Raw genomic sequence first — 25,678 nt, forward strand, 5'->3', positions numbered from 1 at the left:
CACGGAGATTCAAGACTTGTCACTCAATGTGGAGAGGGCCAAATGGAACATGAAGTACCTGGAGTAGAGAAGCAAGAAGCTAGAGGATCAGCAGGCGATCATGGAGCTGCAAAACATTCGTGAGCATCGCCAAGCTGCTCAAAGGAGAAGGGTTGAGCTCACATCTTTGGAGCAAGAAATCAATGAGGATCAAGAGGCCAATCTCGAGAGGGTCAACATGCATTTGGAGAGGCTGCTATAAAAGGCTGACAAGGACCTTTCTCTATTGAGACACATGTCTTTTCATTACGGGGCACGAAACATGAGCGCCAAGGCCCGAATAAAGAGTTTAAAGGCGAAATTGAGGAAAGAAACAAGAAAGGAAAAGGAGGAAAAAGAGAAAGATAGGGTTCGAATATTGGCTGAGGTTTCCTTGTCACATCATAACACCCCATAGAGAACATCCAGCCCAAATTTCAAGAAATTTGGGGAATTTTTGGTCACATCACAAATTTTTGGGCAAAAAACAGGGTTTTTCTCCCTGTGCGTCGTGCCACTGGTGCGACGCTAAAATTCCAGAGCTCCAAATGAGGAATGGTTTGCATTTTTGGATTTATCATGGGAAATCACAACTACCGGTGTCCGGACAAGAAATTTGGGCAAGATCTAGGTCTCCTAGAGGTCAAAAACATCCAAAAAATGGCCTCTCTACCACTTTTTTGACACACAGGAAGCAGTCTTGGGAGAATGAAGATTTGAAGGGGAAAATGAGCACCAAATTCAAAAATTCTAGTTGGGTTAGAAAGTAGACATGACAGGATTTCCAAAAAGCCCATTTGGGCACATTTTGTACACCTGCAAGTGCCCCAAAATAGGCCCCAAAGGAGCGCGGCACACAGAGAAAATGGCGCGGTGCACAGAGGAAAAATTGCCAAATTTGCTTCCATTTCGCGACTTCTCCAAGTGGGCCCACTCATCTACACTTCTATTTTTTGGCACCAAAGGCGGCATTTAAAGTATTTCTTCTCCAGATTGGCTTTTATCCAAGTGGCAAAGGAAGGCGATGGGTCACCCAAGCCAAATGTCATGTTTGTAACGCTGCACCTGTAGCTAATGTTTGGCTCTTCATCTCCATTTTTGTAATGATTCGAGTAACTCCCCAACCCTTGGGCGTTCTATCTCTTCCTAACACATTCTATATATTGTATGTAAGCTATTTGCAAAGGGTTGGTTGGCTTGTAACTTCTGGGAGACTGTGGGAAAGAAACTCTGTTTCTTCACTGTATATTTTTGACAGAGAATTAATGAAAGGCAGCGGCTCTGTTTCATGAGATTCTTGTGGTTGTGAATGTAGAAAATGTGTCTCTTATGTTTTCATATGTATTTGTTATGTTTCATAATTCAATTCATGCTCATTTCCAATGGAATTTTCTGAGTGAGATTAGGTAGAATTCAATTTTATTGCTCTTCCTGTGGGAAAATTTCATGTTCAGTGTTCTTCTTCTGTTGAAAAGGATTCATGTAACTATGCCCTTTTCACTTTCTTCAGAAATATTTTCATTCTGCGTTACCTCAAATTAAAATTTCTACAATTTCCGCCTGCCTTGCCTTACAGAATAATTTGTGCCTTTGTATTAAATTCTCTGTTCTTTGCTGACCGTTGGTCCCATACCATTCCAGAAGCTCGGTCATTCATGAAAATTGTTTCCCGAATCCCTATTCACTTACTATCCTAAGGTAAATATTTCATTGTAATTCATCTCAGACCATTTTTTATTATATATTCACTGAGTGTGACTCGTAGAGAGCCCTCTCCTGTTCTGGTAGGGCTAGCTACCAAACTGAGCATGGTTTGTGGTTACCCTAATTTTTGCCTTCCTTCAGCCTAGGGCGGATTTAGGTGCTAACAAAGATTATAATGCTTCTTCACGTGGATTTTGATAACTTCCTTTGATGTTAACAATAATTAAGTTTGCTTCAATTACTTTGTTCCTATTATGTCTATAGATATGCTCTTGGGGACTTTCCTAAGATTTCTTGTTTGTGCTCAAAATATTTGATTCTAATGCCTTTAGTGTTTTCATCATGTGATATTAAGTACTCATCATTTAATAGTTTTGAGTTAGCATTTGTACACATATAACTAGGATTATAGCTTAGGTTGAGAAGGTGCTTGCTACAATAGTGTCTCTCGCTAAAATTATTGGGATGTCAGAAACTTTTGTTGCCGAAAGATTTTTGTTTCCTTTAGCAAAAGTGAAATTTATAGTTTGATTCACTTGTATAAATGTGTATCTACACTCAAAAGAAACTTCATGATCGATTAAGTCTTCACAACAGGTGTTGGGCAACATTCTTTGGGTTTTTATCATATATGTGAAAGGAGAGGAGTGACAAAGTCGGACAATGGCCTTCTTCTTGGTTGAGATTAGTTCTCTAAGCTACCTTCCACAGAGATCTACTCATTTAGAGTACTCTGCATCTCTTGCCTTGTTGCAAAGCTACAAGTTTAGCATAAGTGGCCAAAAGATTGCCCAAAGTGCACTGGTCTTAATTTATCCCAGCCTTTTGCTCTTGGTAAAAAATCTTCAAGGCCTCCCCAATATACCCATTCTGATAATACCCTGTCAAAATTACCTTTCAAGACACAACATTGTGTTCCACCATTCTATTAAACACATATTGTGCACTATTAATTCTCCTATGTTTAGCATACATATCAACAAGCCCTCTCCCCACAACTACATTCGACTCAATTCTAGTTGCAATAAGTCTTCCATGTACCCTTTTGCCCAAGTTCAAAGCTTGGAGGCTCACACATGCACTAAGAACACTGCCAAAAGGTGTAGAAAATATGTTGTAGGTTAACCCGATAATGCAATATAAATCAAAGCAGAATACTATAACCTACTTCTACTATTAATTTTCGGAAGATTAAAGGTCAAGCTGAAAAATATAACCAGAAGAAGAAGAATCAATGCACAATACACATGAAAATACTTTGGGGAAAGCCTCAGCTAAAAACCCCACTATCTGTATTATCATACAAGGTGGAAATAAATAGGAATTATACAAAGCCTTAGCTCTAACAGATATCCAACTCTCAATAAAATCATCACAGATGCTCACAGGAAACCTTGGCTTCTCTCTGGCCTTCGTCTCTACCCTCCAAGCTCCTATTTCCTTGCGTTGTTCCTCTGGGATGATTCTCCTTCAACCAAGTGGAAAACTCATCCACCAAGTGGATGATCACCTGATCTCACACACTGTCAGAACTGTGCAATCCTCAAGGAATGATGCCTTGAATGCATGCATGATTTTTCTTTATAAGAAAACACATGCAACTGATAGTAAATTCTCCTTGTCTTTAATCTCAACTGGGTCTTTCTCATAATAGACATGCATGAGTTTTTGATGAGGGAATCTTCAGTTAACTAGAGTACACTAGTTGAGTGCATGCATGCATCAACTGACTGTTAACTCATCATTAGTTCCTCAAACAATTTGGAACTAATTTGACTGGACTTAACTCAGTAAACTGAGTCAACTAATTACAACTCAAATATAACTCAAGCTTATCTCCTTAATTTAAGGGATAAGTCTTGCATGACTTCAGAAAGACTTCTAACTTGAAATTATCCAACTAATTAAGTCAAAATAACTTAATTAATTATTTCCAAGTAGTTTTTAAGACTAAATTCGATTTTAATTCACAATTTAATTCAAGGACAAATTAAATTGGAATATTCTTGTTGCCACATTTCAACACTCCCTCTTAAAAAGAAAGGGATTATCTGCCACCCCGATCTTGTCTCTATGGAACTCGAATTTACACTTTGACAATGCCTTTGTCAAAATGTCAGCATCTTGCTCCTCTATCGAAATATACTGTAGCAACATGATCCTCCCATCATCAGCAACTTTCTTTACCTTGTGAATCCAATGGGAACTCACAACTAACTGGTTCTTCGGTCTCGAAACCATGTTCCAAACACTATTACGAACTATGGAGTCATAATCCTCCACCATAGCATCAACCCAAATCGGTTTTTTCACTGCTTCCTCAAAGGAAGATGGCTTGGTCTCAACACATTCTCCAGCAAGGGCCATGTATCCAGTGTACCTCTCAGGTGACCTCCTCTGTCTGCGCTGAGAAGATGGTTCTCCCACATTCTCTCTCGCATCCTCCAACAATCTATTAGCTTATCTTGTGTGCTTCCGTCCATCTCTAGAAGACTCTGCTTAAGTGGATTTCTCCACTCCTGGAACCTCTGTATGTGGCTACTCCACATCAGTCTGAGGATCCTCCTCCTTAAGAACCAACAATTCCTCCATAGCCTGTAGTTGTAGCTCCCTCTCAAGGGAAACTTGCATGGCCTTCTGCTCATCAAACTTGAGATCTCTACGAATCACTGTCCTCTGACTGGTAGGCAAGTACGCCCGATAGTTGTGAGGTGTGTCAGTGTACCCTGAAAATATCCCCAACTCTGCTGTCAGCTCAAGCGTCTTCTATGCATCCTTTGTCACATGGAAATATACTGATGAGCCAAATATCCTAAAGTGACCCACATCTGGTCTCTTACCGGAGAAAGCTTCCTCTGGTGTCTTCATCCCAAGTATGCAATGTGGGCTTCTATTATGCAAATATACTGTTACGTTTCATGCCTCAGCCCACAAGTGAAGTGGTAGGCCTTGGTCATGCAGCATTGCTCGTGTTTCCCTACAATAGTTTTCTTCTTCCTCTCGGCCACCCCATTCTGTTGTGGGTTATGAGGTGTCATCAACACTCGTTTAATTCCTTTTACTGCAAAGAATTTCTTAAACTCTTTGAGAGACATATGCTCCACCATTGTTGCTTCTCAAGGCCTTGATCTTCTTCCCTGACTCTTTCTCGACCAAAGCTTTGAACTCACAAAAATTTGTGAAAGTTTGGTCCTTCTTCTGCCTGAAATAAATCTACCATTTACGAGAATAGTCATCAATAAAAATCACATAATACCTTTGCTTTGTTGTGGATGCCATCGAGAATGGTCCACAAACATCAGTATGAACTCGCTCTAAGATAGCCTCTGCTCGACTATCTCGATCATGAAAGGAAGACTTGGTGTACTTTCCCAAGGTACAACCTTTGCATGTGTCAACTTGCTCAAGTTTCCCTTTGAGAAGTCTTGTAGATATCTGTTGCATTATCTTCAAAGCCCCATGATGAAAATGGCCCAACCACCTGTTCCACAACTCACCAATGTCTTAGCTTTGCACCTGTTGGATACCTATACCAATAGGTTTCATATTTCATGATTGGCCAAAGAAAGTCCAAATATGCTCTGCTTTGGTAGCACAAAGATCCCATATTTCCTAGAGAACAAGAGGTGTGTAAATGGTTCCAAATGTTGAGGACCTTATTTCAATTAGATGGATGATTCAACAGTTTAAACTGGGTCATGTCATGTTTCAATTTTGTGTTATAGAATAGAGAAAGAAGTCTGTCCAAACAGCCTAATCTTGGCAGACAAGTAGTTCAGGTAGAGAAGAAAGGGTTCCCAACAGCTCAATCTGGGACCTTGGAAGAAATAAGGGTAGAAGTAGATAGAAAAGAATAAAGAAAAAGCCAAAGAAAAGAAAAGGCAACAAAGGGTTTGCAAGTCCAAGTGCACCCTCCAAGGAGAAACAAAAATGCTAGGAAAATAGCTGGGTAGGTAGTGTGGTTGCAGAAAGGGTATTTTCACCATTGCATATATGTCAAAAGATGTTTTGCCAAGGCAAAATCTATCAATGTGCAAAGTGGTTAATTCCATCAAATTGCAGCAAGGAGCATGACTAATTTCCCTCACTCCCCTCCAATTTCATTTCTAACATTCCCCACTAGCCTGGGATTCGGGGAAAAGACTAAGGTTTCATGCTGGTTCTTAATCTTTAAGAAGCCACATTTCCTGTCTAAAGATCTTTTCATTTTGATCTACTCTTAAAACCAAGTTTGTTTCATATAAACTCAATGGTTTCCACATCCACTTACCCCCTCCTCCATAACTAACACTAACCCTATTATATAAATCCTTTATATCACCTTTTTCCCTAATATTACTAACACCAAGGTGTACAAATCCCAGCATTATCTACATATCCTCCTTTTGGCATTATAGCCAAGTAAATGGTCTAAGGAGACTTCAGTCCACCTGGGACTGTGGTCAACCTTGTCTTGGATGTGCTCTGACCTCTGGTTATGAGCAGAAATCCTGTCCCTCAAGCCCTTACCGTCTCTCTGCTGAAAACGCACAAAAAACCCCCTTTTCCTATATAAACCCCTGAAAAGGCCCAAAAAACCCAAAACTGCGAAAAAACCCACTTGCCTATAGTCCTCCGCCCAAAAATTAAATTGAATATTTTATTGCACTGGCGGGACCCCTCCCCAACATGCTCGACCAGTCGGAAGGCCCGCCAGCCGTCAGATCTCCGTCGCCCGGATCTAAAGGTGGGCGGTCATTTTCACCCCCCGACCTGCCGACCTTTAGCGTCCGGGGAAAGTGGTTTTGCCTATCCCGTACAGGGGACGCGTGGCAGGCGGTGGGGTTGTTCGGAGCCCCCCTCCCCGTTACCGCCTTTGCCCAAAGGTGGTGCGGGGAACCCGCTTACCGCCACCCCTAATACCACTCTCCCCCCACGTCATCTGTACGTCACCCTGACGTCACCTCGCCGGCGCCCGCCCCAGCGTCCCGTGGCCCTCCACGCGGACCCGCCACTGTACCCGCTCGCCACCGTGTCTCGCCACCCTGGCGAACACCTCGGCAGCCACGTCACCTCCGTACCTGGGCCCCACCATGACGTCATCGGCGGAAAAGCGCCAAATGCACCCTTTTGCCAAATTTAACGATTTAAACGACTAAATGAGTCGTTTTCGCTCATTCTTCATGCGAAAGAGAACTAGCCGTTGCCAACAGCTGCTGCGAAACCTCTCACTCAGCCATCAAATTCCACAATCTGACCATTCTAAGTTCAGAATTCGACGGCACTAAGTCTCCACAATCCGGCCCGCGAGCTTCCAAGTCGATTTTCCAGGTATTTTGCCATTTCCTTCCACTTTGCCCGTGAATTCCAATTTTCTGTAGAATTCACCATTAAAGACTGGTAAAATCACTTAATTCAGCTCCACCTGAGCACCTAAACCAAACCCAAGCAACCTGCCCCATCCCTTAGCCACAATTTGACACTGGAGAAATCAGTTCGCGGGTTAAAACTGCAAAATTTGCCCCCGAAGTACCCGGCATTGTTCCCTTTTGCCAAGTACAGGTTACCTGCACTCTTCCTAAAGAATTATCACTACCTCTGCAAACATCCCCTTAGGCAATCCACATCCCTGAGAAATTACAGCACTTTACCAGCTTGCTTACAATTTTACACTAGAAGAGGACATCACACTGAATACAGTTTACCTGCTGCTTAAGTCTTTAAAGACTTATCAAACTATTACCTCTTCCTGCACACATTCAGACTATATCATGGCAGCATCTGCATCCTCCTCCCTGAGTGTTACTCCACTAAATCAAACCAATAAGGAACTGGAGGCCTTGCCATTTATTGACAAGGATTGTCTCATTAATGACTTTGAGGGAAGCAGGGACTTTTTGAAGACCTTCACTACACTGAGGGAAGACCATAAGGCTGGACTTGGTACAGATGGAATATGGGAGTCAAACCTGCCCTATTACTGTCTCCCAGCTGTGAATGTTTTCCCTGAAATCATTCACTTATGTGCTCAAAACTATGATCTGGAGCACAGAGCTATCAATACTCCATCAGGGAGGATCCTTTTTTACATAAATGCTGACTCCATCAACAAAATGTTACAGTTTGATCAAACGGAGTTGCTAGTCCCATTCTCCATGAGGTATTTACTGGAAGCTGGTGATAAGATGACCAGTGAGGAGCTGCAGAAGGTCACGAGGAACTACATGTGGACTGAGTGCCAGCCTACAGGGCCACCCCCTTATCTACATGAACATTTCAATGACTCAGGCAGGCTGCTGCTGGACATGATAGCCTATGTGCTAGGTTACCAAAACAGTAAGCATGTGGATCAAGCCATGCTCGTATTGCTGTCTGCTTACAGCCCACGTAAACCCCCTGCCCGAAAGTATAACTTTGCTAAGTTCATAGCCAATAGGATTCATGATCAATTGAGCAAATTGGACAGACAGGGGGTCTTCAGATACTCAGCTTACATCTACCACCTGTTCATGTTTTATCATTCTGAAGCTTTCCCATGCTACATCAGAAGGCTGGATAACAAAGGAGAGAGAAGATCTGTCATTTTCTGGACCTCAGTCTATCATGAAATTACAAATTCACCCTACACCTATTGTGAATTTGTTGACCAGTTTGTGTACCCAGTCTCCTGCATGCTTATGAAGTCCCCTCCACCTAGAGTATCTAATGAGATCAAGAAAGCTTTGCAGTTATCTAAGAAGTACAAAATAGGTGATTGGTACCTATATTGACACCATACTGTGTTCAGAGTATATGGGTGTGAGCTCTGTCCATATAGGCTACCTAAGTATGTTCCTATGAGATTATTTGCCTTGGAGTATTACAGGCAATTGATTCAGTCAGACCTTACCCATTTCCACAGCTCCAAGAAAAAGGCACACCTTAACTTCAAAAATGAATTGGGCCCTTTCATCATGAACAAGAAGGAAGGATGGGAATCTGCAGACCTGATCCTCAAGGACAAATACAAATTGTCATATAGTTTTCGATGGGTCCCTTATGACCCTCAAGGTTTCATCACTGCTAGGAGAACTAAGTATAGACTCCTAGGGATTAAACACTGCCACTACCCACACATAGAAAAGTATGCCAACTTACAAGAATGGCAGCTGGACACTTTAGTTGAGAGCTTAACTGAAGAAGAGAGAATGCTTAAAAATATGAAAGAACTTGAGAAGACTATTGACCTGGACTATGTGCTCCAGGTACCTTTCAGACTGCCTCAAACAATGGGAGAAGGGACCTCAGTTACCAGGACAGCGCCACAAACAGCAGCACCAGGCTTAGATAAAGGAAAAGGAAAAATGGATGCAGAGGATGAAGCAAAAAAGGAACACTCAAAGGAACAGTCAGAGCAACAGTCACAGCAGAAAGATCAACAAACAGAACAACAAACAGAGCAGCAACAAGGACAAACTGTTCTGCCACAAACTGTTCTGCCACAAACTATTCTGCCAGAAACCCCCCTGATGCAAACACCGCCACCTCAAGTTGAGCCATTAACTACCTCAGTTTTGCAGACCCCAGCACATGAAGAGAGGGGTACTAAAAGGCAAAGAGAAGAGTCCACTCCCCTCAGTGGATCCTCCCACCAGCCAGAAGCCAAAAAGCAAAGGGCAGATTCCCCAGAGGTGGAAGACATTACTGAAGATGTCTTGAACGATACAGCAAAGGACAGGGAGGGCAGCCAACATACAGGGACAAGCTCCTTTCAGCAGGAGTAGAATTTACAGCTTAGCTTGGAGGTGTCATCCTCTTCTCAGCAAAGCCAGAAGCTTAAAGGTGCTAAGGCTACCTTCAAACAAATCAAGGCAGCAAATGAGTTATTGAGGGCTGAGGTTTACAAACAGTTTATAGATGCCACTCCAGCCCAGCAGGAAAGGTTGATGTCGGTTTACGACTTCAAAGAAGAAAAAATGATATTCAGCCATTTTAAACCCAAGGGGCCGCACCCAATGACAACTGCAGATTTCATCAAAACAAGGGTGGAGGTCCTGGCTAAAGACATACACCCTATGGACCAAATTGAGCTCCACAAGCAGACTGGGGAGATGGTCTATGCCACTTTGGTGGAGAAGGCCACATTAGCTCATGAGCTGAAAGAATCTTTGAAGAACACAAACACTCAACTAGATTTTGAGAGGTTGTCCTCTAAGGCCAAGGACAATAGGATAAAATCTCTTGAGGAGATTATTGTTGATCTAGGGCATGACCCTAGTGATCCAACCGGGGTAAAAGCCCTCATGAAGAAAAAGGATGATGATCTAAATGCCATGAAGAAGAGATTGAAGCTGTCACCTACAGAACACCCTCAGACAGCTGAATTGCAAAAAGAAAAGCAAGTTAATGAACAACTTGACCTCTTATTACAGCAAGATCAAAGGATCCAACAACTAGAGAAAGAGCTGGAAGGAGCACTACAAGACAAACAGGGAGAACCTACACTCCAAACTCCTCCAACAGATTCCACAACAGCAACAACTTCTGGGGCAGCAGTGGCCCCCACAACTGAAGCAGCAGGTACAGCAACAGCTCCAGATGCCCACCCCAGTGTAGAAGAACTGACCAAAGCTGTCAAGGCAATGGAGCTACAAGCGGATGAAATAAGGAAAGCAAAAGAAAAACTGGCAGAGATAGATGCCAAATATGATCAATCAAAGATGACGGTAGCAGAACAGGGCAGACAGATTAAGGCTCAAAAAGATAAAATAAAGGCCCTGGAGAAGGAGCTCAATCTGGAAAATACTATGGCAGAAATCAAAAGAATCTTGTGGAATAAAATTACCCAAGCCGTTATCAAACAGTGGAAATCCATTAAAACAATGCATGAGCATATGGATTTGATTGTACAAGCCCAGGCAGATGTCCAGAGGGCCAAGACAGTGTTAGGAAACAGACCTGAGTATGCTAGCCAATTGATAGAATTTTTGAACAGGCAAGACAAAGAGGAGCTGGCAGCTGTTGGAATCACCAACAGAACAGAGGCCATCCTCATGGCTAAAAAGGTGCTAACTCTCAGAGGTTATGTACAGACGGCAGAGAGAAGAAGTTATGAGATACAGACTGAAGTTGAAGATTATAAACTCAGAATGGGAATGCTACAAGCAAGAGGACTGCCTAGCCTGTTGAGCAGCTCAGGAAAACTGATCAGCAGTGATCAATTTGCAAACAGGGTGGCCGCTTACATTGAAAATCAAGTCACTGCATCCAGCAGTACTCTTGAGGAAACAGTTCCTCCAACAGGACAGAGCTTGTACACTAAGCTCGAAGGCTCATTTTTTATTGAAAATGAGGTAAATCATCTATTTGAAACTCCTCCTAGTTTTTTCAGATATACAGAGCTTGATGAGACTCTAATTAAAATTCGGAGGCATCAAATGCCCAAGGAGGACTGGTGGCAGGCCATGCTCCAAATTTTGCCACGGTAGTTTCAAGACATTCGGCCACTGCCAGCTCAGATCACCAGAAGACAAGTGTAAAAGAGTTAATGTTTGAAAAGCATCCAAAAAGTGATTCATCACTAATGATGACAGCTAGCCACATTTTGAACAGCACGTCCCCAACCGACTCAGCAGCTCTCAAAGGCCAAATATCTTCTGACAGAACATCAAGACGCCTTATTTTGTATTCAATGCTGTAATAAATTCCTGATAATAATATCTCAAGAGTTGGTGAGAATATTAAGTCTGAGATAACTTAGAACTCAGATATTTTTGTAAAGATTGTAAGTATATATTCACCCCGCACATAAGCAGAAGGGGTTGTTGTTATTTTCTTTTTGGAAATCTCACTTGCTGTAAAATTCTCAGAGAAATAATACAAAGGGAGAATGGAATTTCCAAAGCTTGGTGTACCTTGATGCGTTGTGATGAATGGTGAATGTTGAAGGATTCCAGAGTGTTTCATAAAACAATAAGTTTTTCTTAAATCTCTGTATTACATGTTTTTCGAGTCTTTTGTTCTCTTTTATTGATTAGATGTTTTACACTTAATAGCAAAGTAGAAGAATAGTTCCAGGATTTAATCTATGATTACCCTGAACTCAAACTAAGCTATTATCCATGTTTTCTTCAGATACAGTAACAGAAGTGTAATTCTTAATTGCTGCGCTTTAAAACTATATCTCTTACAGTGATAGACATTCCCAGGGATTCAAGTTTGCCCCTGAGACATCTATCCATTTCTCATAACTAGTTTGGTGGAAATACTTAAACACTGAGTGAAAATTCTTAAATGCTTTCACTACTTGTTTTACCTGTTCATGTTATTAATCAAAAATTTGTTCTATAAAGCATCCAAATGGCCCTATAAGTTTCACCAATTCATCTCAAGGTTTCTAGACACCTACAGCCATAGACTCCATTGCCCAATGATACTTGACTCTTTGAAAACCACATCGCAGAGACCTGAAAGAAATTCTTCAACCAAAACATAAACAAAACATGTGCATAATACCTAGCCTAAAATCCTATCATAAACAGATACAAATCATAAAGAGAGAGCCCTCTCTGATCACAGTTTGGCTAGAAACAGTGATCAAAAGATTGGTTAGTGGTTACCCCGGCCGTATTCCCTTGGGAGTCATAGGGAACAACCTGGGTGTTAACAGCACCAATTCTGCTTTCGTACTCAATGTTGTTACAATCATCTACATCTAGTTTATAAATATTCTTCACTCGAATCCCTATCCTCTTGGTCTGACCTATGGCTATGTGTCTTAGGAACGCCTTTCCTTTACTAAAGACAACATCATAGCCTCTGTCCTCCAACATTGTGACCAACAAGTTCTTCTTCAATCCAGGCACATACATCACATCTATCAAGGTGAGAGGAGCTCCATGCTCCCTCTCAAAAGCAACCGTGCCCACTCCTAAAAAACTATACCTTCCATCGTCACCCATCTCTATGTGCATCTTGAGGTCTTTCTCCTCTAAGGCATTGATTAAATTTTTATCACTGGTCATGTGGAATGAGGCTCCACTGTCAAGATACCAGAAACAACCCATCATTGATGACACCATGCATGCGATGAGGGTAAAGTCCATTTCGAGCTGAGAGGCTAATGCCTCACCTTCCAATTCTTTCGAGGATCCCTTATTGGACTTATTCGATGGGAAATTAGTCACATAATGTCCCATCTTGTGACAATTAAAGCATCTTACTTTAGACATGTCACCCTTATTCCCTCCATGAGAAGAATTCGATTTGGAATGGGAAGCCTTCCCCTTCCCTTTCCTTGACTTAATTGCTAAGGCCAAATTTTCTTCATCATCATTCTTGGATGAAGAACCATCTCGTGTGCTCCTCCTGATCTCCTCCTACATAAGATCCAACCACAGTCATTCCCAATCCAGCAGTTTCTCTCTTCCATTCACAGAGTCCTGGTAGTCATTCCAACTCTTTGGAAGGCCAAGGAGAGTGAGGCTCACCATATCATCATCAGCAGTATTTATTCCCACACTACCAAGCTAATCTCTGCAGGTGGTGAGCTTGTTCAAACATGTGGAAATAGTATCACCCTTCTCCATCTTGATTCTTCGAAGCTTATCCTTGAGCGTCAATTTCCTCCGGTCGCTACTATTTTGGTAGAGGTCCTTCAATGTCTTCCACATTGAAAATGGAGTATCCTTCCCATGGAGACTCAAGACAATATGGTCTCGAACTCCCTCAAGGATGATCCATCTCACCTTCGCCACACACTTCTTCCACTCACCCAACTCTTGTGCATTAGTTAAAGCTATCTTTGGTATTTCTTGATCAATGAATTCCTTCAAGCCATTGTCTTCTAATACATCCTCCATTCTATCTTTCCATGCTATGTAATTCGAGCTACCTTCTAAGGCATACTCGAGTCTCAAGCCATAGAATGCCATTGGCCAACCTTGAAGTATGATATGAATTCGATTTGCACCTGCAACCCCGAACTTCAACCTTCGAATTCTCTTCTCAGTATACTATTCACAGCTCTGATACCCTATAGAAAATTTCTACAAATCCAACTCTAATACCATGTAGAAAATTTCTACAAATCCACCTCTGATACCATGTATAAAATATGTTGTAGGTTAACCCGATAATGCAATATAAATCAAAGCAGAATACTATAACCTACTTCCACTATCAATTTGCGGAAGCTTAAGATTGAGTTGAATCATATAACCAGAAGAAGAAGAATCAATGCACAATACACATGAAAATACTTTGGGGAAAGCCTCAGCTAAAAACCCCACTATCTGTATTATCATACAAGGTGGAAATACAAAGGAATTATACAAAGCCTTAGCTCTCACAACTACCCAACTCTCAGTACAATCCTCACAGATGCTCACAAGCAATTTTGGCTTCTCTCTAGCCTTCCTCTCTGCCCTCCAAGCTCCTATTTCCTTGCGTTGTTCCTCTGTGATGATTCTCCTTCAACCGAGTGGAAAACTCATCTACCAAGTGGATGATCACCAAATCTCACACAATGTCAAAATTGTGCAATCCTCAAGGAATGATGCCTTGACTGCATGCATGAGTTTTCTTTATAAGAAATTACATGCAACTGATAGTACATTTTCCTTGTCTTTAATCTCAACTGGGTCTTTCTTAGAATAGACATGCATGAGTTTCTGATGAGGGAATCTTCAGTTAACTGGAGTAGACTAGTTGAGTGCATGCATGCATCAAGTGATTGTTAACTCACCATTATTTCCTCAAACAATTTGGAACTAATTTAACTGGACTTAACTCAGTAAACTGAGTCAACTAATTACAACTCAAATATAACTCAATATTATCTCCTTAATTTAAGGGATAACTCTTGCATGACTTCAGAAAGACTTCTAACTTGAATTTATCCAACTAATTAAGTCAAAATAACTTAATTAATTATTTCCAGGTAGCTGTTAAGACTAAATTCGATTTTAATTCACAATATAATTCAAGGACAAATTAAATTGGAATTTTCTTGTTGCCACATTTCAAAAAAGGGAAACTTGTTTGGCCTAAACCTAACCTTTTTCATTTTGCAAAAGATTTGCAAGGCCTTCTTGCCATGACCATTTTGCACATAGCTTGAAATCAATGTAGTCCATGACATTGCATCTCATTCTGGCATTTTGTCAAACACTTGTTGTGAAACTTCTATATGGGAAAAAAATTTCATACATGTCAATAAGCACACCACTAACCATGATATTCACATCAAACCCATTTCAAAAAACACCACCATGAAAGCCTCTATCACATTCCACATCTATCAGTTTAGCACAAGCCTTAATAGCAGTAGTGAAAGTGATTTAAGTTGTAAATGAACTTCATAATGCACCCCTTCAAGTTGTAAATGATTTACATGGGTTTTTATTGGTTTAGTTTTAGTTGTAGGATTGATTAGTTGAATTTTGTGATAGGGTGATTATGATTGTGAGATTGAGTGGTCGGTGTTATATTAGCCATATAGGTTTAAAGTAGAAATTTCTCCAAAAGGTGCAGTATTCGTTATAGCCCAGGAAAAAAACACTTCTTACTTTAATCCTTCAATTGTTGTAAGGCATTAGGTTTGTTTTGGCCAAAATGGTCATATCCTCTATTTTTATATGGTTCATAAGATCCATGGTCATACTAAAATTCAACATCAAAGTAGCCAGTTCAATCATGCATACTTGGATCAAGGTGATCGTAGTCAAAGTAGACATGATCTCATTTATTATATCATGCTTAGAGTAGTAACCAACATCCTTCTAGTGTTGTTGGTTGAGATGGCCATGTTCATCATCCACAAGCACATCAAATCTCGGTGATGATCTGCACAACAAATCTAGAAGGGAGAGATCCTCATTTGGGACTAAAACTTGGACAAGAAACCTTTATAACCTTTTAGCTATGAATAATGGATCAATTCTCCTATCCGTTGAAGTGAGTTTTCCATATTTGGGCTTGATTTTAGGAAACCTCAGTCGGCCATAATGTCTTTGACTGTCTCTCAATATGGGTCTCTAACTATTGATCCTCCTTATTACTCAAATTTAAATTTAAATCTTATCCAAAATTATGTTATTGGAAGTGTTTTGGATAGTGTGTCTTGCATTGAAGCCGAACATTTTTTTTCTTCCAGACAATTATATGGAGCATAGATGTTCATGGTTCATAAAATAAGACTTGACTGGATTAGTCTACAATGTGTTGTGATCCATTGATTGGAGATGGTGTTGCTCTCTAAAGAGATTGCATAATTATCCAAGAAGATGACAAATATGCTAGAGAATCCTTTAGCTTCCTCAATCACCCATTATGCATGCCCCTCAAACATACTATTTCTAGAGGATGACAAGATAATCTAGCCCTTTGAGCTATATTTCTATGCAGGTGTGATTTACTATGATCCATTCCAAGAAATCAGATGAGCCTCATTGATCCATCCATAGGGTCCAAGAAAGGAGGATCCATGTACATGTAGCTAAAAATATTGGCCATTGATCATGAGGTGAGTAGGACTATCTGAGATTTGTCCCCTTGAAACTTTTACGAGAGACAGACTTCACTAGTAATGCAAATGGTGCATGGATCCAAACTCAAACCGACCTTGTTCAACTCTTCACTCTTCAAGGTAGCTTGAACAACTAGGTTCCTATAAAGAGTTTCATCTCATGGCCTTGGATTTTATAAGAGGTGGGTTCCCTCACTATTGTGCTTTCCCCAGGTTCATATAGCTAGGGCCTCTAAGTCTAGACCACTCTTATGATGATATCATCTTCTATTTCATTTCCCTCTTCACCGTTATTGATGACTCTAATGAGAAGCCTATATTGTGGTTCCTGCACACATTCTTGGTAGCTAGTTCTAGTCCCATATCTAGTGTGGCTTGACATCCTCTACTATGTTTCTTGCACAGAAAATCTCTTGTACATGTACCTTATTTTATATCTTATCTTGGTTGGGTATTTAGCTTTTAGCTAGAAACTTAGTTCATTGTCATTTCTTCTATTAGTATTGATCTAGGAGTTGATTTTACACTCCCACATTCTATTTACATTGGATATGCTCTTTTAGTCCCATTGAGCTACATCTGTGATCATTTTTTGGGCAGTATTAATTTATATTCTCATCTTCCAAACTTCAGCGTCCTTTGTTTATGTTTTATACTTTATTGAAACTAGAACCTAACTTAATTTCTTGAAGAACTGTGACTAGTTTTCCATTCTTTATCAATGACTTGAGACATTTTTTCTTTCTTTTTGGATTCCTTAATCTCATACAATTCCAAGACCAAATCTTCATGATCTATGGGGTTTAGTTTTTGATCCGTAAACATTCGTGGATATTCCACTGGACATTTCTTCACAACATATTTGATAATAATGTCTTCAAATATTCAAATTTTACACTATTACAATTTTATTTAATTTATAGATATGTACAGTTTACTTGTAATTAGTGCATGCATGTGAATGGAAATTATACAGAAAATTAGAGAACGAAAAAATAATCTCACACACACATAAGACACAAGATATGTTGTCTCAGAAACTCTTTCGAGAGAAAACCCAACTGGAAGGTGAGGCCGCTTCACTCTCTTTCTCTGTCTGGAAATATGGTTGCAAGTAGAAAGAAATAATGTTTGTGGCCCGTGGGCTGCTACAATGCACATATCCTCTCTGTGTGGTATACCTCCTATCTCTCCTGGCTATCTTTGCTCAACTATGGAACAAAATTCTCTCGAAGGCATGGAATGCTTCTTCCTCCTAGTGGCCTGGTTATAACATAGTCCGATAGCCTACTAGTGGTTAAGTTTGACTACATCAACTCTTAACTAGAGTTACAAAATAGACCCTTCTATAGTCTTTTACATCACAAACACATGGCTAGTCCCTTTTCCATTAATGAAGCATCCTCTCGAACTATAAGTGTGAAAATAAGAAGGTCAACTTTGAGTGGTATAACTTTTACATACAGACTTTGATTGACGTGCTTCTTCCACCATTGGAAATTTCTCTCTGTGTAGAATAGCATCAAAAGATGTGGCATTAGAGCGGCAAAGTTTTACCCCAAAAAACGTCATTTGATGCCTCAAAATGCTCTTGGAAGGTTTCAGACCCCGTTTCGCCAAATTGGGTCTCGTTGGTAAAGACAGCCCCGTGAGCTAATTCCTCCACTTTTTCCACTCCAAATGCATCGACATGGATGAAAAACAATATAATGATCCAATTCATATCAATTTTCTTACTGGATTTAAAAACTTGCTTTAATGTCGCTTACTTTTCTAGATCTTTGTTTTTAGTAACTTTTTTCTCTCTTTCAACATTTAGCTTTCTTCCAAGATTTTTAATATGTCTTTGTTCCTCTTTGGAGGTAAAGGGCGCCGATCTGTTTCATAATCTAGGGAGAGTTCCAAAGAAATAAAGGGGGAATTCCCACTCTTTTTTGCTAGAGCCTAAACTTTTCATTTTGCATGACCTACATATCTTTTTCCATGTCATTTGTTAGAGATTTCTTTGTGAGGATTTCAATTTCTATAATCTAACTTGGTATGTCAACTTTTTATTGATGGGGTTTTGGACAATTTTGAGCTCTGTTATGTGTTGTGATATTGTGCTTGAGAGCTCATAGGGGAGCATATTTTTTCTTCGTACCAGTTGGAGGCTACTTCTTCTATTGTGTTTAATTCTGGGTTCTTTTATTTCTTGGAGTATGTTACATTTACAAATCTTTCATCTTCTTCTACCTCAAGAGCATGCTGAGATGGAGATTTTTTTCCATTGGAAATATTTAGCAAAATTCCCATACATGTGGTGGAAGTTACATTTTAATTGGATATGCTTGTAACCAAACTCTTGCACATGGATCTAGTTCCTCAGTGGTATTTCAGTTTTTAGAAATCCTTTTTCAGAATCTTCTTTCACATAGATTTGGGTACAATCATAAATCCCTAATTTTTCTTTTGCATTATACATGTCTTTTATGAGCATATTCCTATTTCATTCAACATTTAATCATCCCATGGTATTAGTAGAAGAAAGGGATGACAAACCCAAACCAGAACAGTGGTATGGATCTAATGTCGTTGGCCAAGAACTAATGTCTGCCTCTATTAAATTTTTGATCGAAGAGAAAAGAATAAAACACATATCAACATAATCTGATGAATTTGGATCCAGGATTCTAGAGACTTTGGCCTTTGTTGTGTACTATTAAAATTTTTAGTTAGAGCAGTCTCAGTGAACTAGATTGCTCTCGGTGTTTTAGAATGCAGAAAGGATTCTCTGTTAGAGGGTGGATGGAGGCAATGCTATCTCTAGAACCCCACACTCAATAATAGAAACCTCTCAAACTTTTTCATCCACAATTATCAAGTTTATAAAAAAAATCGGTATTAATCACATCAAGAATTATTTGTCGACGTGTTTTGAACCAACCAGTGTGGATCACAAAAGCCTAAACTCGATAATTATCAAGTTATCAACACATCCAAATAATAACCCATATATGTAAACCAAGGTAAATAGTGTTCATTGTTAAACCATGATTAAGTAACTTGTGTACGTCTAAGAGATCCCATATCTTCCCTTATGTACAAGTGTGCTTCACACTTCATTGTTATTGCACAGACTGTCTAACCATAATACAAGGACAATATAATTAATACATTATATTTTTTTAAGAACTACAATCTAATATCTACATATCTTGTGGGTCGGCCAATTTGGCTTTGAATTTGTAGAAATAAGAAATTTGAGGAGTTCAACTCCACTTTTCTACAAGGAATAAAATTCTACCTAAATTGTTTTGTCCCATGAATCCTTCTGCTATGCATCCTCAAATGAATGAGTTTCATATGAATTTGGAGGAATAATTGTTAAATTTGTATTCACATATTGCTAAAGTGACAGTGATAGTTGTAGCTGAGTCAAGTTGAATCAAAGATGACCATGCTTAGTAAGATAATGTAGTATTCCACCTTATTCAAACAAAACTATAATTCACCTTTTAATCTATAACAACAACATTCATAACAATGTATAGATGACAGAGTCTGTTAAAAGAAACATGAAATTGTTAAATTGAGACAATCTTTGTCAATATGAATCCTAAAAATTCCTTCAAATTCATGCAATACTCTCCTTGATCCCAATGCTCCTTGAAATATTTTTCCCTTGACAATTTATAACTTGCATGTCAACTAACCAAAAGAGTGTCAAACAAAGTAAAGAAACAAGTGTCAATGGTAGGTTTACAAGTTGTTGAAAGCAGGTAGCTACTATAGCCCATAGCAAGGTTGAATTCCTACCATGTGGCATGCTTGTGCTTATGCATATGTGTGCTAGTGTAGGCAACAATAGTTGAGGCCAAGTGTAAGTCATATGCAATTTTGGTGCACTATATACCCCCCACTCATGACTTGTAAGCCAAAGGTCATTGAAATGAATAGTGCTAATGTTTCCAATGTAATTCTAAATTTGGGAACATTAGCCTCTTTCTGACAATAACAAGCTAATTCACTTTTTTAAAGAAGTACCCTACTAGACTTATATGTATCCCTCATCATTGTTAGAATATTTTCAAAAGAACAAATATCTTTGGTTTCAATTTGAAAATATGCAGTTAGGATATAAAGATTGCAACTTGATTTTTCATGTAAATCATTTGTTATAGGCGGCATGGAAAAAAGATCTAATTCCTATGACAAACTATGCAACTAGGTTGCAAACTTTTGCATTTTATTATTTCTACAAAAATCTTTAGTCCTTGTTGCATAACATTGTTTACCATACAAAGAATTTTTTTTGTGCAATTCCGTTTTGCCTCAAAATTCAATTTAAGGTATATGTTCTTTGATTATTTTCCCAAGGGGTGATGTTGTTTCAATGTTATACAAATGAATTATTATATTTTATGTCTTAATGGTTTCCCATTACCATTTTTAAACAAGTTTTTTTGCGAAATTCCATTTTGCCTCAAAATTCAATTTCTGATATATGTTCTTTCAATGTTTACTCTACAATTCTTTTGCAAAGTACGTTTCTATTTTCTATGAACAAAAGAAATTATATGAAGCATGTACCATTGAAGCAATTTGGGTACAAATGGGTACACATAATGACGAAAGGAAAATGTATATATTTTTCCCTAAAACCTTTGAAACAGTAAAAATTTGTTGTACCTTAAGTGAGTTCAAGACAAAAAACAAAACAGGTCATAGAATGTATATTGGCTCTTTAATTGAAGTTTATTTTTATGGGGTAAGATGAAATCCTTTTTGATTCATATGTACTTTTGAACTATGCCATATAGCATACTTTGAATACTGCCCACAAATCTAGTAATTCTCAACCTTTGGAAACTATTGATGCAAGTTTCCAAATCAATTTGAGAATTTTACTTGTGGAATATTTAGTGAGATGTCAAAATCTAATCATGGGAATAAACTATCAAGGAAAATGGATGTATTATCATACTTTGAAAATCCTCCATCCAAGAATACACATTCTCTTCATGCTTCAAGCTCCTTTGAACAATTTGTTACTGAGAGAGATATTAACTCTTGTGAAAATGCATTTGATATCCATATGATGGATGAAAGAATAGATTCATCGAGTAATCAGGGTGAGATAAATGTAGTTTCAACAGAAATTGGTGATGAAAATGTTGAATATTTTTCCTTGGAAAGTGACACAATCCATTCATGGAAAAGGAAAAAAAAGCCAGTGAACCATAGGGAGACAATTCCAAGAAGATTGGGTATTAAGTTTTCCATTTATTGAAGCAATACCTCCTATAAATGAGAACAAGGTTTCCCAAGAAGTTATATGTAATGTATGTAGTTGGAAAACACTTAAGGTAGTGAAATTTCAGATGAAGCTAGATACAATACATAAGCATGCAGGAAAGGTGTATGAAAAGAAAATTGCAAATGGTGAAGAAAAATATACACTTATATGGAAATCTTCTGATTAATGTCGGCATATCCAATATGAAAAAGAATATAAGAAATATTCAATAAGTAAGAGGAAACTTGATGCAAGTGGAGGAATAATCATATATCTATTTGAAAATACAATCAAAATAAGTTTGTTATCCAAGATGATACAATTGAGCATTGTATTTCACATATTCTCTAAAGGTCGTCCTATGACAAATTATCCAGATCACATGAAATATCTTTCTTTTCTTCAAGTTTCAAACTTTCCATCTTCTCATTAGTTTGTAACCAGTGGTTGGGAATGGACAATATATCTAGCTCAATTAGAAAAGGATGATTTGAAAGAGAAGATTGCAAATGCTAGGTTTTTGGCATTGTCTTTGGATGAGGTTACGTCTATAGATAATACTTCATGAACCTGAATGAGAATTTATATGGTTAATAACTATATTATGCATTCATATCTGCATGGGATTAAAAAGATGAGAGAGACTTCTACAACTGAAAATATTATGAACTTGTTCTTAATAGTTTGAATGAAAGTGAATATTATTCACTTTATCTGGCAATGTGGAGCGAGGGCTCTGCGTTCTAGGGTTTCAGCATTCTCTGCAATGGCAGGTCGCTACAGACAGCAGAAGACCTGCAAATACTGACGGCTTCACGACTTTCATTCCCAGCTCAAACGTTTAGAACTTCATGAACCCCCCCAGGGGGAGGGCGCTGCGCCTCCCCCACTGGATGATGAAGGGCGGCAAAGGAATAAGGAAGGCGATAAACCAGCGGACCAGAGTGAGGACAGCGCGGATCTGAACTCACAACAGACAAAACAGGATAACAAAAAGCAACCCAAGGTCAGCTCGACAACATGCAAACCTATAGCTACTAAGCGTCCGAAGGTAGAACTTCCAAGCCACAGAATCAATGCTCAGATACAGTATATGAGAGACCATGCACTGATAGGCAAGTTCATAGGACTTTGGCCGACTGAGAAGGCGCTGCGGGGATGGATAGCAGCGAAATGGAACCCAAAGGGACATATAACCCTGCAGCTAGGGCCAAAAGGGTTCTTCACAACCATTTTTAACTGCCTGGAGGATCGGAATAGGGTGTTGGATGGAGGGCCTTACTTCTTCAATGCCACTAGTCTATATCTCAGAGGGTGGGTAGAGCGCTTCAACCCTGATAAGGAGGATCTCAGTTGGGCTCCAGTCTGGATCCGACTGTACTCACTTCCCATGGAGTACTGGGATGAAGCTTCCCTACAAGAGATTGGAAATGTTCTGGGTGAATTTATAAAAGTTGCAGAGGAAACAAAAATTCGCAGATATACCTCCTTTGCTCGTATCTGCGTCTACATGCACCTCAACAAGGCCCTCCCAGATGCGGTAAGTTTATTCCATGATGATATTGAATGGGTTCAGTTGATTGATTATGAACATGTGCCATTTAGATGCCAAAGATGTCATGCCCTGGGCCACTTATTCAGGGATTGTCCTTTAACTCAAAAACCTTCTCTCTCATCTGGACCTGATTTGCCTGAGGCTGATGGCTTTACCAAAGTAGCCAGTCGCAGGAAAACCCACAAGAAATCAGCTTCAAATTCTAAAATGCCTCAAGCCAGTTCCTCCAAGCCTTCAACGAGCAACAGCTTCGAAGCATTAGCTCGTCAAAATGACCCGAGCTCTGAAATTCCCGCTCCCCCAGAGACGGAGATGATGAAGGACAAACAATCGAAGCAGGTAGACTCCAAAGCGCTACAAGCAGATCCTCTGCTCAAAGATACCTCCTCTTCAGATAAGCACAAGATCCCAGCATGGAATACTCAAGGAATGGAGGTAGACAACATACAATCTGATTCCAGAATAGCAGAAGAACCAAATGAAGAGTTAAATGAATCTCAGATCATGGAGGAGGAAACAGAGGCTATAGACATTGGGGAACTAGACATCCAGGGCCTAGAGCAGGCATGCAATACAAACAATTTTGACAAAATTCTAGATCAACAACTTGAGAATCTGGAGGAGATCCTATCTTAGGCACAAAGGAAAAAATCTTTAGGTATTCAGACTGGCAGCCCCTGGGATGGAAGATTCATTACCAAAGATATCAAAAAGCGTGGAAGGAAAACAGACCTCCAACGAACAATCAGAATAGGAGAAATGCTAGTGGAGTCAGGCAGGTACTCCAAGCTAACCAAGTACTATAACTCTAATCATAATCCTTCCCAATGAAGTTAATATCATGGAACATAAGAGGGCTTAATGGCCCAGGGAAAGGAAGACTACTCAAAAACATGATAATGCGAGAAAAACCTCAAATCCTTTTCTTGCAAGAAACCAAATGCAATTCAAACGCTCTGGAAAGAATTGCAGCAAAGGTATGGCCAGGGAGTCTCACTACTGCAGTGGATGCCGATGGGGTGTCTGGAGGCCTTGCAATCTTATGGGATGCCCGAGCTATTAGACTCAACAACATCCATGCAAATAAGAACTTCCTCCAAGCAATTTTTCACATCATTGGGACAAATATACACGGCTCTTAACCAATGTGTATTTTCCCCAAGAGGCTACGCATAAAGCAGAAATCCTGAACACCCTCTCTGCAATCAACGTTGATAGATCGCACCCATTATGGATTTCTGGAGGTGACTTCAACATGATTACTAGGCTGGAAGAAAAAAGGGGAGGCAGGAACAGAGGGAATCAGGAAGGGAAACCCCTAAAAGACTTCATTCAGAATAACTGGCTTATTGACCTACCTTTCAATAATGGTCTCTTTACATGGAGCAACAAGAGAGCAGGGTCGCAGCAGATCGCTTCTCGTTTGGACAGATTCTTACTCTCAGACAACGCTATTCATATCGGTGGAGACTTTGTAGCTTCCATCCTGCCTCTCACGGGATCTGATCACTGGCCCATCTCCCTTCATTGGACGCGTCTTGGCAACCAGATCCGAAGACCGTTTCATTTTGAGGCTTTCTGGATGTCTCACCCGGATTTCCACAACTTAATCAACTCAGAATGGAACAATTTCTCCCCTCCAACCGGGTCAAAGATGTTTCAATTTCAGCAGAAGCTAAAGCATCTTAAAGGCAAGATCAAACAATGGAATCATACTTCTTTTGGTAACATTTTCCAGGCTCAGAGCACCCTTGATCAAGATATGAAACATCTGCAGCAGAGGATTATTGTTGAAGGCCGCTCCGATGACCTGTCAGAACAGGAAAAAGTTCTTGAGACACAAATCTTAGAAAGGGCTAAGCAGGAAGAAACGCTATGGAGGCAAAAATCAAGAATAAGGTGGCTTAAAGATGGAGAAAAAAACACAAAATTTTTTCATAGTACCACCATCCAACGCAGAATGAATAACAACATAACTCACATTCAAAATGAGCAGGGAGTTAAAGTGGAAACACATGAAGAAATTGAAAGCGAACTCCTAAACTATTTCAAGCAAGTGCATCGCGAGCCAAATTCAGACAGATCGCTAGCCATAGAAAAAATTACTCGAAATATTCCTAAAATTATTTCAGAGGAGCATAACCAACTTCTTCTCAAGCCTGTAGACTTACAGGAGGTTGAATTGGTAGTTCGTCAGCTGAAAGCAGGGAAAGCACCCGGCCCGGATGGATTCACCTCCAACTTTTTCCACAATTTCTGGGATTTGATCAAGATGGAAGTCTGGCAGGTGGTTGAGGAATCAAGATCCTTAAGATGGATGTTTCCAGGAGTGAATGCCACATTCATTGCTCTAGTACCCAAGGTGGATTAGCCTAGCACTCCTGACAAATACAGGCCTATAGCTCTGTGCAATATAATTTACAAGATAGTCTCCAAAATCATTGCCTCCAGACTCAAATTGCTGCTTCCTCTCATCATCTCGCCTGAGCAATCTGGATACGTCGAAGGTCGGTAGATTACGGATGGCATCATCCTAACTCATGAAATAATTCATTCCCTGAAGCACTCCAAGAAGCCAGGTATGCTCCTCAAAATAGATCTTTCAAAGGCTTTTGATAGCTTAAGCTGGTTGTACATT

The 25,678-nt window shown here is 39.7% G+C and overlaps 1 protein-coding gene across 1 annotated transcript in view; it reads left to right on the top strand.

Moving 5' to 3' along the window:
• LOC149236174 (uncharacterized) overlaps positions 1 to 25,411 on the top strand; it is a 43,716-nt gene extending 18,305 nt beyond the window's left edge. The window contains exons 2-4 of the mRNA XM_089368796.1: positions 22,318 to 23,604; positions 23,707 to 23,819; positions 24,307 to 25,411. Coding sequence (XP_089224922.1) covers positions 22,318 to 23,604; positions 23,707 to 23,819; positions 24,307 to 25,411 — 2,505 coding nt within the window. The remainder of the gene's footprint in view (positions 1 to 22,317; positions 23,605 to 23,706; positions 23,820 to 24,306) is intronic.
• Positions 25,412 to 25,678: the final 267 nt, after the last annotated feature.

Source organism: Pinus tabuliformis, chromosome 8 (genome assembly GCF_031772625.1).
Source record: "Pinus tabuliformis cultivar Carrire ecotype Pingquan chromosome 8, CPIR1, whole genome shotgun sequence".
NCBI lineage: Eukaryota > Viridiplantae > Streptophyta > Pinopsida > Pinales > Pinaceae > Pinus > Pinus tabuliformis.